This window comes from Bombus bifarius, unplaced genomic scaffold, assembly GCF_011952205.1.
Source record: "Bombus bifarius isolate JDL3187 unplaced genomic scaffold, Bbif_JDL3187 scf7180000007996, whole genome shotgun sequence".
In the NCBI taxonomy this organism is placed as follows: Eukaryota; Metazoa; Arthropoda; class Insecta; order Hymenoptera; family Apidae; genus Bombus; species Bombus bifarius.
The window spans coordinates 82,074-97,500 of record NW_022884376.1 but is presented as its reverse complement, the minus strand read 5'-3'; the positions used below and the strand labels follow the sequence as shown (position 1 = coordinate 97,500).

At 38.2% G+C, this 15,427-nt stretch overlaps 1 protein-coding gene across 3 annotated transcripts; it reads right to left on the bottom strand.

Moving 5' to 3' along the window:
• Nucleotides 1-8,470: 8,470 nt before the first annotated feature.
• On the bottom strand, nucleotides 8,471-14,821 carry LOC117205979 (polycomb protein Pcl). Of its 3 annotated transcripts, none has more exons than XM_033444873.1 (11): nucleotides 14,364-14,821; nucleotides 13,853-13,984; nucleotides 13,127-13,272; nucleotides 12,751-12,951; nucleotides 12,458-12,649; nucleotides 12,115-12,287; nucleotides 11,837-12,032; nucleotides 11,480-11,721; nucleotides 11,162-11,353; nucleotides 10,857-11,073; nucleotides 8,471-10,770 (listed from the first exon to the last, which is right to left on the bottom strand). In XM_033444873.1, the coding sequence occupies exons 3-11, from the start codon at nucleotides 13,256-13,258 to the stop codon at nucleotides 9,838-9,840; spliced, it is 2,478 nt and encodes an 825-aa protein (XP_033300764.1). In that variant the 5' UTR covers nucleotides 13,259-13,272; nucleotides 13,853-13,984; nucleotides 14,364-14,821; the 3' UTR covers nucleotides 8,471-9,837. The 3 variants fall into 3 exon arrangements, with proteins under 3 accessions (XP_033300764.1, XP_033300763.1, XP_033300761.1); XM_033444872.1 differs by having other exon boundaries at nucleotides 13,863-13,984; XM_033444870.1 differs by lacking the exon at nucleotides 13,853-13,984 and having other exon boundaries at nucleotides 14,364-14,820.
• Nucleotides 14,822-15,427: the final 606 nt, after the last annotated feature.

Sequence of the window (15,427 nt, the reverse complement as noted above, 5' to 3'; positions counted from 1 at the left end):
CAATGAACGTGGGAGAAAATGTGTGAATCGTCGTGCGTTTACAAGCTTCGATCGTCTCACCTGTAACACGCGATACAACGGATAGAAGCAAAGGAGGAACTCGTAGAGAAAAAATTAGTAGGCGTTAGAAAGAAAATCGAGAATCGTGCCTTCGAATAATCGTAGGGTATAAGAGGAGTTCTTGCGTAGATAGATCTAATTAAATTATGTATGTTGATGAAACGCAGCGTTTCCAAATGGCCCTTAACACCGATTTTATTTTACTGACTAACACGAGACACGCTATAAAACGTAAGATGTAAAAGCAACGTGACCTTTGCACGGTCGACGGGAGCCTCAGAGAAATCGTCTTCACCCCACGAACGGATCGTTCCATACGCAGACATTCCATTCGAACCACGCTATTTTTCTCTCTTTCTTCTCCTATTTTTTTTTTTTCTTTTTTTCCGATATATCTTATTCTCTTCCAAACGATTTCTCGATCACGAGGTGTATCCGCGCGGATCGCAAAGTCCTCGAGCATACAGAGACTTTGTTCGGACGAAGGAAGATCGGCGAACTTGGCGGTTATGCCTTGTGTGTACTTGCTATCTCTGTCGAATCGTTTGTTATTGTACTAACGGGCACTAGCATAATCGTTAACGTTTAATTATTTTAAAAGCGTACGCGTAAATAGATCGCTGTATTAAATTAAATTAAATTAAATTAAATTAAATTAAGCTAATAGACGGGCGGTAAGACGATTCGCTGATCTCTCATCTGCCAAAGCCAAAACGAGAGAGTTTTCCTCTAGATGAAAGAATGCGTGATCAGATCTGGTGGTATGTACGCATAATAGACGTTAGGTGTTAACTTTAGATTGTTACGAGAGAAAAGAAGCAATTATCGACGATACCTCGAGGAAAATGGAACCTGTTCTATGCTTTTGCAATATATATCCACCAGTGACGCGAATTCATACAGAATTCAGAATAATCACGTTTTTCCTGAACCTTTAATCCTCTTTGCTTTCTCTCTAATCAGCAAATTTGTAAATATTCCTATACATTTTTTGTTTCTATCCACGTTCTGCTTATCACCATCCTACTTCACTCATCTAACCTAATACCATCGAGTACTTTTTATATAATTCTCTTTTCTCTCGATTTTGTACAAAACTGTTTTTATATATATTTTTTTATATTACGTAAGGTAGATTATATCGGTAGTATTATAAGACGATTTCCCTTCCCACATATACAATGATAACGTTTCCTTTTTATCGTATTACGTTAGAAATCATAGAATAGAGGGAAAATTATAAATATATATACACATATATATGTATGTGCGTGTGTGTGCGTGTGTGTGCGTGTGCGTGCGTGTGTGTTTTCCGCGTATGTAATCGACTGTTGCAAAGAGGGTCCTCTTACCCCTTAATGCTATGCAACTCTGGATTACGTATAGCGGTGCGATAAAAATTTGCTGAACATTAGAAGACACGACGGGGGTGCAACGCAATTTCTACGATGTATTTTCGCGAACCTGTAATGCTTCTAAAAAGAGGCATTTTTTATTTATATATAAAAAAGGTATACACGCGTACACGCACACACGCGTACACGCACACACGCGCACACGCAACACGCACGCACACACGCGCGCGCGCGCGCGCACATACACGCGCGTGTATGTGTGTGTGCGTGTATGTATGTAAACATAGAATCTTTTTAACGAATTAAACGTATCTTCACACGACTGCCTTTGTATTTGTTAAAGCCAGGAAATATCTGCCAAATAGCGAATGACGAAAATATCAAGAAACGTTCAAATGTAATATTTTCTTCCTTCCTCTTTTTATGATAGTATACCGTAAAAGATTCGATGCGAACTCGGACAATAATAACGCGCGATAGAATTTTCTATTCTATTTTTAAGTACCATCGCGCGTAAACGAATTGATATTTTCGCTCGGAATAAACTATGGAACGTGAACAGTGTAACAGTGAAACGCGTGAACGGTGTAATACGTAAAGAGATTATAAGGAAACCGAACATAGTTGAACGAACGCGTAATCATTGTGTTCAAAATTAAACGATATCCGCTCTGCGACTCAGCGATTTTTCACTATGTGTTAAGCGAGAGGAAGAGAAACGCGAGAGACGAATAGATAAGTTACACGCTCCAATTTACAGTTATCTACGACAAGTTAGAGAAACTCCCAATTACTACGATAGATCTTGTTAATTCCTTTATATCTTGTAAAAAGTACTGAGTTTTATTAGTATTAACTGTTCCGTAAACTGAGAATTTGTTCGATCCTATCGTATCCTGCATTTTCTCCTCCCTAATCGTCCCTTTACTTCCGATACCCTGATCCTCGTATTTTTTATAAATAAGTTATGTCTTTTTAAAACAGATGTAATAATAAAGATAATCTAACATCCACAATAGGATTGTTGTTCTGTTCTATCGTGCTATGCTTCCGTGTTTTCATTCCTTGATGTTGTAATGATTTAAACATAGATACCATCTTTTTGTTTAGTATGTTGCAACAGATTTTACACAACAATCAAATTGTATTATAGCGATAAAAAATAAAAAAATCCGACCTATTTGTTTGGCTCTTCTTCATTCTTACATCTTTCGCTTATCATTTGCGTGTCAATCGTATTTTTTAGTCTCAGCCTGCATGCCAACTTATACACGGTCTAGATGATAAATACTTACTCTAGAAATACTAGAATAGTCGATGATTACGATTTAGATCGTCATTCGCATCGAACAGCCGAGACAACGAGAAATATCTTTCCAGATTAAACAGACAGACGACCTCGCTTTCAACAATGCTGAACTGAACGAAGAATGTAAAAACGTAGAAAAACATGGGAGAAGAGAGGGATTCGAAAGGGATGTTTCCAATTACATTCACCACCACGAATTGAAGAGGTCATGAAGAATTCACTTTATTAAACGACGAAAGTAAACAAAAAGATCGCTGAACAACGACGATCGCGATATTCGTACAAAGTGCAGACGGTGTATATACAAACTTTCACTCTCACTCTCGCTCTCTCTCTCTCTCTCTCTCTCTCTCTCTCTCTCTATCAATCTCACCACAAAAGTAACCTCAAGAATGGAAATATACGCAGAAACGTAATCAAGGAATCCTCGAACGAAGCAATTCGATCATCGCACGGAAAATTATTTTCTCTCTTTCGAAGCGTCGGAAATACATACACAGGGTGGAACCTTCGAATTCGAGAAAGCCGTTTACGCGCGTTCAATTTTTCTAATTTCGCTTCCTCTTGATCGATCGACCGACGAAACCGTGATACGCGTCAGAGGATCGCTCGTTTACGTTTTCCCCTTTTCTACGATTCTTCTCGCAGGTTACGATCGCACGCCACATAAATTCAAACATACACTCTTTCGCTCCGTCTCTTTGATTTCCTATTCATTTACTCATAGTCCTCTCTCTTCGCAAAAATCATACAAGAATTTCGTTTCATCTTTTTATTCGCGAATCGCAAGTTTCGCGATAAATCGGAATATTCGTCAAAGAAAGTTAGAAAGAGAATCGAGTGTCGCAGAAAAATTATTAGCAATTCGTTGGCACCTATTTCCAGCGAGCCTTCGTTGTTTCAGATATTTAATGTACGACGACCTGATTAACTAGTACGGGAAGCAAAAAAATCGTATCCGAGAAAGTTAGAAACACGGGATATTCGCTGAAATAATTGTACTTTGTATTGAAATAATTGTTCGATGTATCCAGCGAATTAAATTCCATTTCTTAATTTTCGTTTCAGTCCGTATAAAAGTGCTCTTCGGGATACATATTATACATCTACATATAGACTACAACGTGAAATAAATAATCCTACGACTCGAAGAAATTCTAGAAATTCTAGAAATTGTTATTCCATTAGTAGACTTCTATCGGTATAAAGTGTTGTTTTTTTAAGTAAACTGTTGTAGACAGAGAAAGTTGTATAATTTATATTACAATAAATAATTTGCAAACTGCAATATGATCTGAACGAACAGAAACGAATAAAAGGATCTTTCGCTCGAGCACAAATCTTTTAATGGGTAAAATTCGTTCGGAAGGAAGCTTCAAACCGAATTGAAAAAAAAGAATTAAAGAATTACACCCCGTACGTCTTTCAAGAAAGAAAAAAAGAAAAGAAAAAAGAAAAAGAAAAAAGAAAAAAAAGAAAAAAAATGTTAAATAATTAGCCGCACTCTTACATTTGTCGCCAGAGTCGTCAAATAAAATCAGTGGAATTGCTTCAAGTTCAAATGAAATTTTAGGAACATAAAATCAGAATGTACGGTGTCAAAATTTGGTCTTCCTAAGTCGATCCTTAATCTTATTCTCCCTTACGGTGGAAATTTCTTGTCTACCTTAGCGAATATCTCGTATGCATCCTGTATACTTAACGTCGAGTAAAAAATCACACATTCAGTAGCTATGAACAATTTTCTCGTACAAAAATTCTTTAAACGGTGCGTATTTACATGGATCATCCCAAGTACCCTTGGTTCAAAGTGTATATTAGCTGCTAATAATTTTTCTTTAATCACAATGTTCTTTTCTCGCATCTTGCTTTCCACCGCGAAACACACGGTAAAATTCGTGCGCTTCGCCACGAAAACATCGTTACTAGTATCCTTTCTTTCGTTTCTTCTCTTTTCCATTCAATCTATCGACGAAGGCAAATTATTCGGGCAACCAGCACTCGAATTTCTTAATTTCATCGGAGAGAAACAGAGCGTCGAACGATCATTACACGATTGGTTGTCGATGCGTGCATACGGAATCGAACAAAGAAAAAAGCATCATGTTCACCGAACGTTACTCGCGTGTCGAGAAAAGACATCTTATTGCATTTATCAAATAGGCGGTCATCGGCCATCCATTACAGTCTGCCTCGATGTAATCGAACAAACGTGGGAAATCTATCCTAAAAAAATCCAATATGAGAGAAGCAACATATAGAGATTGCCGACCTATTTAATCCTGATATGAATCTTCTACGATACTACGGACTACGATACAAATTTATAGCTAACGTATCACGTAATAACTGTAACATAACTAAATACGTAAACGGAACGTAACTAGAGATTTGCCTGGTCTTTGAAATGTCTTCCTGTAAAGGAGCGTCCGCGGTCTATCCACCATATAAATAACATTATGCTCCCATTTGTCACATTTAAGCTCATATTTGAGCTAAAGTAATTTGGTAATTGCGTTATTCGAACCGAAATTCTACTTTCGCAGATTCTATGCATCTTCCTTGTATACCTTGCCGCGATTGTAACTGTTTTCCTAATCTTAAGAATAAACGAGATACGTTATTCGAATCGCTCGTCCCGCCGTTCTTATACGACGCGAAACTCTCGAAATATCGCATCATTGTTTGAAAAATCATTCGTCGAACGACTAATCTCTCGTCTCGAACAACGTTGAACACGGCAACGAAATATTTAAATAATCGTGACCGCCTGTTTGACAAATACAATCGTATCCGTCTTCTCTCGCGTTAGAAGAATACATTTTACGGCGAAAGAGCGGTGTCTAACGGAACCACGCACACGAAAACGACACACGTCGGATACATTCACCGGAAGCGAGTCCAATCGTAAGAGGAACGAGGCACGTTTCTCCTCGACGCGACGGTTTCCCGCCTCTATAATCGCGTACAAACCTTTACGCAACCTTTACGTACATTAGGGCTATGAGTATTCCTCGCGCATTTGCATTAAAAAACGGGGGATGGTGGGACAATTGTTGTATCAGAAAGGGGATAGCAAGGAATATATTTACATCGATACTGGCAGTACATCTTCGTTCCGTTATGTTGCTTCACCGTGGAAACGCCAAGTCCAACTTTCGATAGTCTTTTTCTTTGTTATGTCGCGTGTAGAGGAGCTCCGCGGTAGCGTAGCTCCCTCTTCTTCCCTTGATTCTTCGATTCATCTTGAAGCGGCTGACGCGCTTGCTTCTTCTACAGGAGATGACGATTCTTGTTTCTACGTAAATGCACTTTGATCGCAGTTCTCTGACGTTTTCTTTCTGTCGCTTCGTCGCCTTCTAACCGCTCGCTCGTCTTGTGCCGCGGCTCTCCGATCAAACAGACGTATGCGCCAAACGAGAGGGAATTTTAATCCAACTTTCAATTCTTATGCCGAAATCCCTCGTTTCAATGCATTTTCCTAATAAAATTTCATTTTCAATGCAATTTTGCCTAATAAAAGTCAAAGTGGAGATTATGCGTCAAAATTTCATTTGATTTGTTCGGCGACACTACAGCTTTCTTCCAAGCTTCGCAGTGGATATCGGAGAATTGTACTTTCGATCTTGCAAAAGCAGTTAAAACGATGACACCACTTTCGACGATCGATCCTTTTTAAAATTGTCCTCTTCGCATTCGTCGATTCGATCTCGTATTGGCACACTTGAGGTGATTTTAACGTAGCGGATCGTAGCGGATCGTAGCGGATCGTAGCGGATCACACTGGTACAAAAAATTGTCGCTTCCGTAAAACTTACAAGATAGATCGCGCAAACCTAACAAAATGAGAAAGAGCAACGGAAGAAATTGTCTAACGATACAACGTGATAACGCAACGGCCGCAACAAATTAATCAATTTGATCAACATTCGTTTGTTCACCGATGCAAGCTTCCATCCTAAATCCTTTTCTCGCGAGTGATCGTGAGTGATCTACTTCGATGACGCTGATCGAAGAGAGAAAAGAAAATGAAATTTCGATCACGAGTCGGATCGTTCGTGTGAAAAATCCACGAGTATACATAACTTGCGTCTTCTTTTCTCTTTAATAGCCTAAGCAAGAAAAAGGGGAAAAAGAGATAAACAGCTCTACGTGTGCACGAGAACGGCTTAAGTTGTATTTAGGTTCAGCCCGTGTCCGGTTCCTCGCGCATGACGGTGAACTTGGAAAAGGGGAAAAAAAGAAAAAAGAGAAAAAAGAAGAAGAAAAAAACGGGAGAACAAAAGAAACTATAAACGCAACAACGTTCGTTTAATTAAGAAGTTGACGTATCATAGCGCAGTATTGTCTAACGTTGTTTATTAAATTATAACTTAGAGATGTTTGGCAGTGTCTTCGTCCAACATATACTTATATATATACGCTTCCTTTAGAGAGTATAACGTTTCGCGCAAGGTTGTACAATTAGAAATAAGATATCCGTGCTATTTGAGTATCCTTTATACAAAATTGTTACGAAAATTGTATCTTGTAGCGTGTATAATACGATTACGATTACAGTCTGAACACACTTGAACACATATTTTTCTAACGCACGAAGAAGACAATAAAAATATGAATTCTCTCTCTCTCTCTCTCTCTTTCTATCTCTATCACTCCCTTCCTCCCTCTGTCTCTCTTTGAGGGAAAGAAAGAACCAATACAAGAAAAAGAAAAGAGGAGAAGATAAAGCAATATAGAAACGTATAAAAAACGAACGTGTATGTAATTGGCAGAAAATCGTATATACCTTGACTTGATTCAAGATTGCCGTCGCTAAAACTCATCTTTGCCGAGCTTCGTACAAACGATAATCGGTCGCGACTTTACAAAACCTCTCTAAAGGAATTACAATGCAAAGAAAGATGATCGTTACGTACAGTAGATTAAATAAATAGCACTTAAAAATACCTATCTTAGGTAAATCTGTTTAAACACGACTGACTCGCGATTTTTTCGTATCCAGATGTATATTTCGTATCCAAATTTATACGATTCTTACTTTACGCAAAATATCGAAATTCGTCGAACGAACAAACGTAGATTCGCTTGATCAGATATAGTGAAACATGATCTTTTTCTCTCGATTCCTCTTTAGTGTCTAAAGAAAGACTGTTTACCGAACGACTTTAGTAAAGTTTTTCGTTGTTACTTGCTAAAACGTCGTAATCGGTCGGGACAAATTAAAAACTAGATTAAAGACTCGAATTTTGTACAATTAAAGATAATCGTATAAGAAATGCAATTTCTCCGACTTCTTTTTTTTTTCCTTTTCTTTTCTTTTAAGTCAGCTCTTTCGATACAAGAACTTAATTGGAAATCAGTCCGACGTTTTAATCCTCCTTTATAGATATGCGTGTATGCTACTGATCAGTAAGTTCTCTGACCACAGATCCTGTGTTTATCGATCGGAACACGAATGAGACAAAACAATCCTGATACAAACGATTTTGTACGAATATTCTTCACTGTTAATTGCATCAATCCAGGTTGTATCAGCGTTTTCTTTTCAATTCACCTTACGAAACTTCAAAAACTTTCTTCTTCTTCTTCTTCGATGGTGGAAAAATGTTGCCTACCCGTGTCTCTATTACATGCGAACGAATACTTTCACATGCCCTACATTTTTTTCTTTCTTTTAACTTTTTTCTGTAACAACAACACTTTTATAAAGATTCGCTACGTCTCGAGTCTTCAGATTGATTTCTCTAACCCGGAAAAAACGCATGGAGAAAATTTACAACGTCATCTATCGCATAGATAACTTTGGCCAACCACTTACGTACTCAGCTATGCGACGACTCCTTAAATTGTACGTTATTATGAAATAGGTAAGTTCTTTCCCCCTAGTCTTGTATAATAATGAGCAATGCTAGAACTGCATCTTCATCATCTTGAACCGTATATAAAGAATAAAAGTTGCTCACGATAATTCGTACAACGGGCAATTGCACCCCGTTATGTCAGCCACTATATAATTATCAAATACTACAACAAGTCGAACGCATAGTTATACGTAGTTATACGCAGAAGACAAACTGCAGCGTGGCGGATGTGTTTTGTGGCAGTATGATCGCGTGTTATGATTTTGATTTTAGTCATATTGTCGTACGAGTAAACGATGGGCGTAACAGTTCAAGAAGATCAAGTTACAGAAGCCGATGTCTATCTCTACGATTGTATTGAAAAATAACCTTTGCAGGATGTCTACTTTTCTTTTTACTCCATATTTTCTTCATTTACTCTTTTTAACACACTAACTGCTAACGGTCGCTAGTATGTTAGCTCAAGTGAGAGGAACAACTGTCAGTTTTTCGATTCGCGTCCTTTCTTTCTCGTCGGGATCATGGTGCACGCTTCGCAACTTATAAAAACGAGCGATTGGCCAATTTCTAATGAATGCAAAACCCGCCGCAAATGATTCCTTTCTCCTTTTACATTTGCTTTACATTCTTCGACTTTTTCCTGTCAAACTACTATGCTACAATATATACAATTCATCGAGCAATGTATCTGATTGTTCTTGTAAATGTTTCCCTCGCGCGTGCTCCCATTACCTTACTTTATATTAAAATAGATGTAGAAACGTTAATTGAATTTTATGCATCGAAGGTAATCATGGACGGTACATTTTGAATGTAGAATTTCAATTAAACGAAAACGAGAACGTTCGTGTTTCCCGGTATATGAAACGAAACAAATCGATAAATCGGCCTTTTACTTTAAATACAAATGGCAATGCAAATTCATTGTCCAGCAATGAATTTGTATTTACTATTGTTTGCAACCTGCTTCTCTTCGTAAGACTCGCAGTTTCTTGATCGAATGAAATAAAATTTACATTTGCAAGAACAGTCACACATCGTACACCAATTAATACATACTTATTACATAAACATATGTAACGAATGGCAGTGCATGTGACTTGCATCAATTTGTCACTAATCATCTCTTTTACGCGTAGAGATTTGAAACTGATCGAGCAACCATGTAACATCGCTCTTGCTCGATTCGTTAACGGAAATTTTATACGATTGCAATGCATTTTTATAATCATAAAGAAATGATTTATTGTTAAGTATTAAGTCCCTCCCACTCGATTAGGTATTGAGTCTGACCGTTTGGTCCTATCCTCTTTGCTCTGATGACAAACTTTTCACCAGCAGCGATTCTATTAGCTGCTCCAAAATATATGTTCACCGATGATTTTAGATCATCCAGAGATATGTCGGGCGCACTTTGTTTAACAGGCGAACACTTTGGGGATGAAGGTACGCTACCCTTCTTTTGTGGTTGTGGATCTGGAGGCGGTAATTTGTCATTGTTTTGACGTTGTCTTAGTCTCCTCCCGTTTAAGGCATAATCGACACAATTTCCAATTTGACTACTAGCACTGCTCGAGGCACCGTTAAACGAACTTCTTAAATTCCTTGCAAATTCACTTTTAATTTCGTTATTACGTGCCGGTAATATGGTTGCCGTTTTACTGGCAGTATGCTGATACTGCTGTTGTATCTGCTGTTGCGATGGACGTCCTCTCCGATGTTGACGTCTACGTTTAACTTGCCCGTTTCTGTCTATAATAATGTCTTTTTCCGATAATTGTCTTTTGGCTGGCCGCACTACCGGCGGTTGAGATATAACAGGAGTAAGCGGTAGAGGTAATGTAATTGGACATTGATTGTACGGTGACGGGGTACTTGAATTTGTTTGAGTCAGATGATTGCCAGGTGTACCCAATAAATCACTCAGATTTCTAAAAGGATTATTCTTGCCTTCAAAGTCTTTGGGTGGCGGAATAAAGGAGTCCAAGGTTCCTCTTGAACTGGTCTCATCCCCGCTTGTATCCGCAGGCGTAGATGGCGGTAAAGGATGCATCAATTCCACAGAACTAGGCACAGATAGTTCAGATATACCCGAAGTTGTGGCTGGCGGCGTAGGTGGGCCAGAAACTGAAGTTGGAGGTGTCGGTGGTAGATCGGATGTTTCCGAGTTACGGGATTTACTCTGCAATATATAACGAGCAATTGGATCGAACGAACCTCCATTGTACGAATTATACCTGGTGCTGCTGTTTTTTCCTTATCTATTACCTTAGCTATAGCATTCTTCAATAATTTCCTTGCTTTCCTATATCTAGCTTCTCGAACGCCCTGAGCTTTGCTTAAAACACCGTCGCTCTTTTCTCTTTTCTTGTGTTTACGTAACATCCTTTCGCGAGAACTTCCTAATGCCATTAAACGTCTCCTTCTTTGCAAACTAAGTTTGGGAAACGGGAATGATTTCTTTACAAAGCCACCTCCGATATACCTATAACAAATAAACAGATAACGACAATCAAAAGTGTTTTAGGAAACACGTTGTTACGTTTCGCCGATACAGTGAATCAGAGCCCTACCTTTCCCTCAGGGACTGCGTCGATTGACTCGGTGGGCTTGGACTCGGACATGAACTTTGTTCTGCTTCCGAGTTCTGATAAATTGTTCCACGCATTACCACGTCCGATGGATTTACTGGAATTTCCAAGTTTTCTGCTGTACTTTGTTTCAATGCAGTTAATTGTTTTGTACTTTCTGGTAATGATATCGGTCTGCAACAAAACGATATTTCCTTCAGGGTCGTTAAAAACAGGAAAAGAAGGAAAGAAAGAAAAAAAAGGAAGAAAATAATAACAATTAAAGTACGTATTTTAAACAACAATATCGCGATAACTAACCCTGTAGGCGGAGGAAGATATTGCAGTCTTTTATTAGCACCCCAGCATCTACGTAACACAGAATCATCTATTACACCAGTTGCTGGAAGATTAACAATTGGACACGGTGGTGGTAATCTAACTCTAAGACCCCATATCGTAGTACGTTTCTTTATTTCTCTGCCACATTTGAATCTGTTCCTATTATTTGTCAATATTGCTAGTATAGATTCTCTGCGTATTTGAGCACTGACATCCCTGATCTAACAATAACAAATACATACGCATATATTTTTTAAGTGTCTAATTTGTGCACATTTTTAACCAAGTAAAAACATCTTGAACTTAACGTTCGAAAAATTCTATAAAACATCTCACCCGTGGAGGAAGCTGCAAAGTGTTCCAGTTATCATTGGCATAAGGTACGATAACAGTGTCCAAATCATAATACTTTTTAGCATTGTAAACAGTTAAATTGTACAACATCAGGTGCACCAGATCTACCCATTTCAATTCCAGTCGCCGTACGAATTCTTTGCCATAATTGCACATTGAACAAACAAACACATAAAACCTATAAATAACGTCAATTATTAAAGCCACCATAGGAATAAGGAAAGAAAGCTTTTTACCAAGATTTCATCATTTTCACCTACCTATCTCCACTGTATAAAGGATAAGTTAAGCAACTGACACATTTTTCATGAAACCATTGCTTGCAACGAGCACATTGCAACATTTGCGTATACCATTCGCCATTGAGTCCGCAATAACAATAAATTTGTTCCGCATTTACTCTATGATGCGCATCCCAATTTAACATATTGGGCTGTAACAAACATTAACTATTGATTCTATCAGTATTCTAATATACTTTTCAACGAAATAATGTATTTAAAGATATAAGTAAAGGACTAATATTGTTCACTTATTATTATTATTATTATTATGGATTTGCTATTGAAATTAAGATTACAAAAGATTGTCTTGGATACTTACATCGTACGGCAACTTTGTCATATCATCTGGTGGCGGCTGAGGTTGGTCCCTACCACTGCAAACTTTTCTGATACTTGCCTTTACCATAGAAGTTTTCGGTTCTACAACTTCACGCGCACGCGGTTGACTATCTACACATCTTTTACACATCCAATGCGCCTCGGCTGCAGTTTCTTCTTTTAATATTTGAGGCTGCAAGTACATACGCTTTGAAATATCTATCTCATAACGTGTTGGCACGATTACATATAAACTATCGATCTCTCTTTCAAATATATATTTTTTCCTATTACCTGATGACAAAGTTGGTGATAACCACGACCACATTTGTCGCAAACAATAATGTCGTTATCAGTCTTGGGCTGAGATTTTTTACAAAGAACGCACATAACATCAGAATCTGGCATCGATAGCTTTGTCAGCTCCTTAACAGAGGACCATGCGGAGGTGTTGTCCATAAATTTGACAAGGCATTTCTCCCTTGCCAAATCCACCTGTACAGACAGTGTTTAATAGAGTTTCTTCCAACTATGTTAAATACCTGTAGTCTCATCTAGCTATTTTGAAATCCTCACTATGTTAAATCCGATAGCAAAACATAATGTGATTATGTTTTATTGGAAAAATATAGAAAATCAGCTACGTTTGAGAAATATTATACAAATGTACCTCGACAACCGTTCCAAGATAATATTTTCCATCTTTGTGCTGAAGAAGAACGTCGTCCCCATGAGAGAAACCCAATTTCTGTTCCCTCGTAGTGCTATCCGGCGCTGCCAGACTTTCTTCTGGCTCTGACATTTTCTACCCTGTTTCTACGGTCACATGAAACAAGAACGATATAACTTAACACACATAAAATTAACGATTGAATCATATCTAAATAATGTAATGAAATAGCTGTTATTTAACTTTAGATTCGAATGTTACAAAGGGAATTTCATTAAAGACATTTTAAAGGCATTGTTTTAAATTTAACATTGTTTAATTTCTGAAAAGAAGCTGATATTAATGTTTATCCGTATAAGATGAACAGATCGTAAAAAAATGATCAGATACTATAGAAGAAACATGTTATGATTTGATAGTAAATAATAACATCAACATGATAAGGCTTCTATATTATTAGTTACACCAATACTACACCGCATATGTATTTACGTTATAAATTGCTGTTTAATGTTATTAAACAATTATAAAACAAACTCGATATATGTGGAAATTAGCCTTTTATGAAATAAATAGCATCCTATAGAAGTAAAATTGAACATGTTTCGAGGTAAAATTACGATAATCACGTTAGGAAAGTGGTTAACATTTCGAATGAAAGGCCATGTTAATATACAATCTTCTTGTAAAATGTTTGTTGAAATCCGAAAGGAATGCAAATCTTACATGCACGTACACATAATGCTTGGTCCACGCAAATGTGCAAAATAGATGGTCCGCCAAATCATTCATTTATGTACGTGTCCATTACAAGCGGCGATAAGTACGTTACAAGAATGAAAAAAGTATCGCGTATACCTGCGAAAGAAATAACGACCATATGATCGGCATCTCATTAAAAACCAGTCCGCGCGCTCTCGCTCTCGTTAACGAACGAGAGCACCTACAAATGCTGTTCTAAACAAGACGAAACGTCGCGCACGAGCGGTTACACTTTCGAGAACATTTTTATCGTTGATGACAAGTATGTCGAATGAAATCAGATTCTCTGCCGATTAAGGGAACAGAAGAGACCTTAAAACCGATTAATTGACAAAGACACTGGCGATACGATAGACAGGAACAACCCCCGGGACATCTCCTAACACCGGGCGGTGCTTGGACCGGTGGTGGTGTTTATAGGACAGAAGACCGTGCGAATATCGTTCGATCTCCAAACACCTTCTCTATGTCGTACCTCAGCGTCTTGGCCGTCGAATCACGCGCGACGTTCGGCCCTCATTTTCCGATTCCCGTCAGCCATTTACAAGCATGGGGGCCCCGCCACGGTCGGTCGCTCTCAGACACAGAATCGCGGCGCGGCAAAACCCTATCCCGTGAAGTCAGGATGGCGACACGCCGGCACGCATGCAACCGTTACGATCACGGCGGCGCCCGGGTATCTACGTCGGCCACCCTCAGGATCACCACACGCCCTTAGACACGGACATCACCGCCGCGAACTCGGTGCACTTTCATTGTGTCCCTTGAAAATTCGAATAACCACCGTCCGCCATATTCGGGGAAACACTTGCTAGAGACTACGCTGCTCAACTAACCTACCGTAGTGCCAGTGCTCCCCGTAGGGATGTCTAACGAAACAGGGATGCCCATTTCTTTTCGCTTTACACTTACATTTACACTTTTGCCTAGAAAGTATAACACCGCTCTCTCGAAACTCGTCAAATAGGATCAGAGATAGTTGGTCAATTGCTTTTCATAATTCTATTTCATGAATACTATAGCCTTAAGTTATAACCTTTGTACGCTTGTTTGATCGACAAATGTTCTTATAGAACAATCTCTCAAACCCCGACTTTATTTCCAAGCACAAAAAAAATAACTAAACGAACTATTAACAAAAGTTCTAAATTATACGTCGTATATTATTCGTGTTTTGGTATACGTGTAAAAATTCGTGAACAGCATGGCGCAGGGCACACAAATCTTGATGTACGGCCATGGTCGTTAGTTGGACGTTCTATTGTGGTACAGGTATAATATAAACAATTGATGACAGCGTAGCTAAAGACTCTGTTATATTATGATAATTACAAGAGAATACCGTAATTATTTAAAATGTAGAGGATTTCGGGATTGGAACGATATATAGAATATAGAAATCTTGCAATCTTTCAACAATTAGAGTGGTGTATCTTTCATACACAACATTCTCGTCATCTATACTCTAAACCTGTATAAATTTTGTTACACTTTAAATAATCCAAAACAGACCTTAAAATACTATTAAATGAAATACGA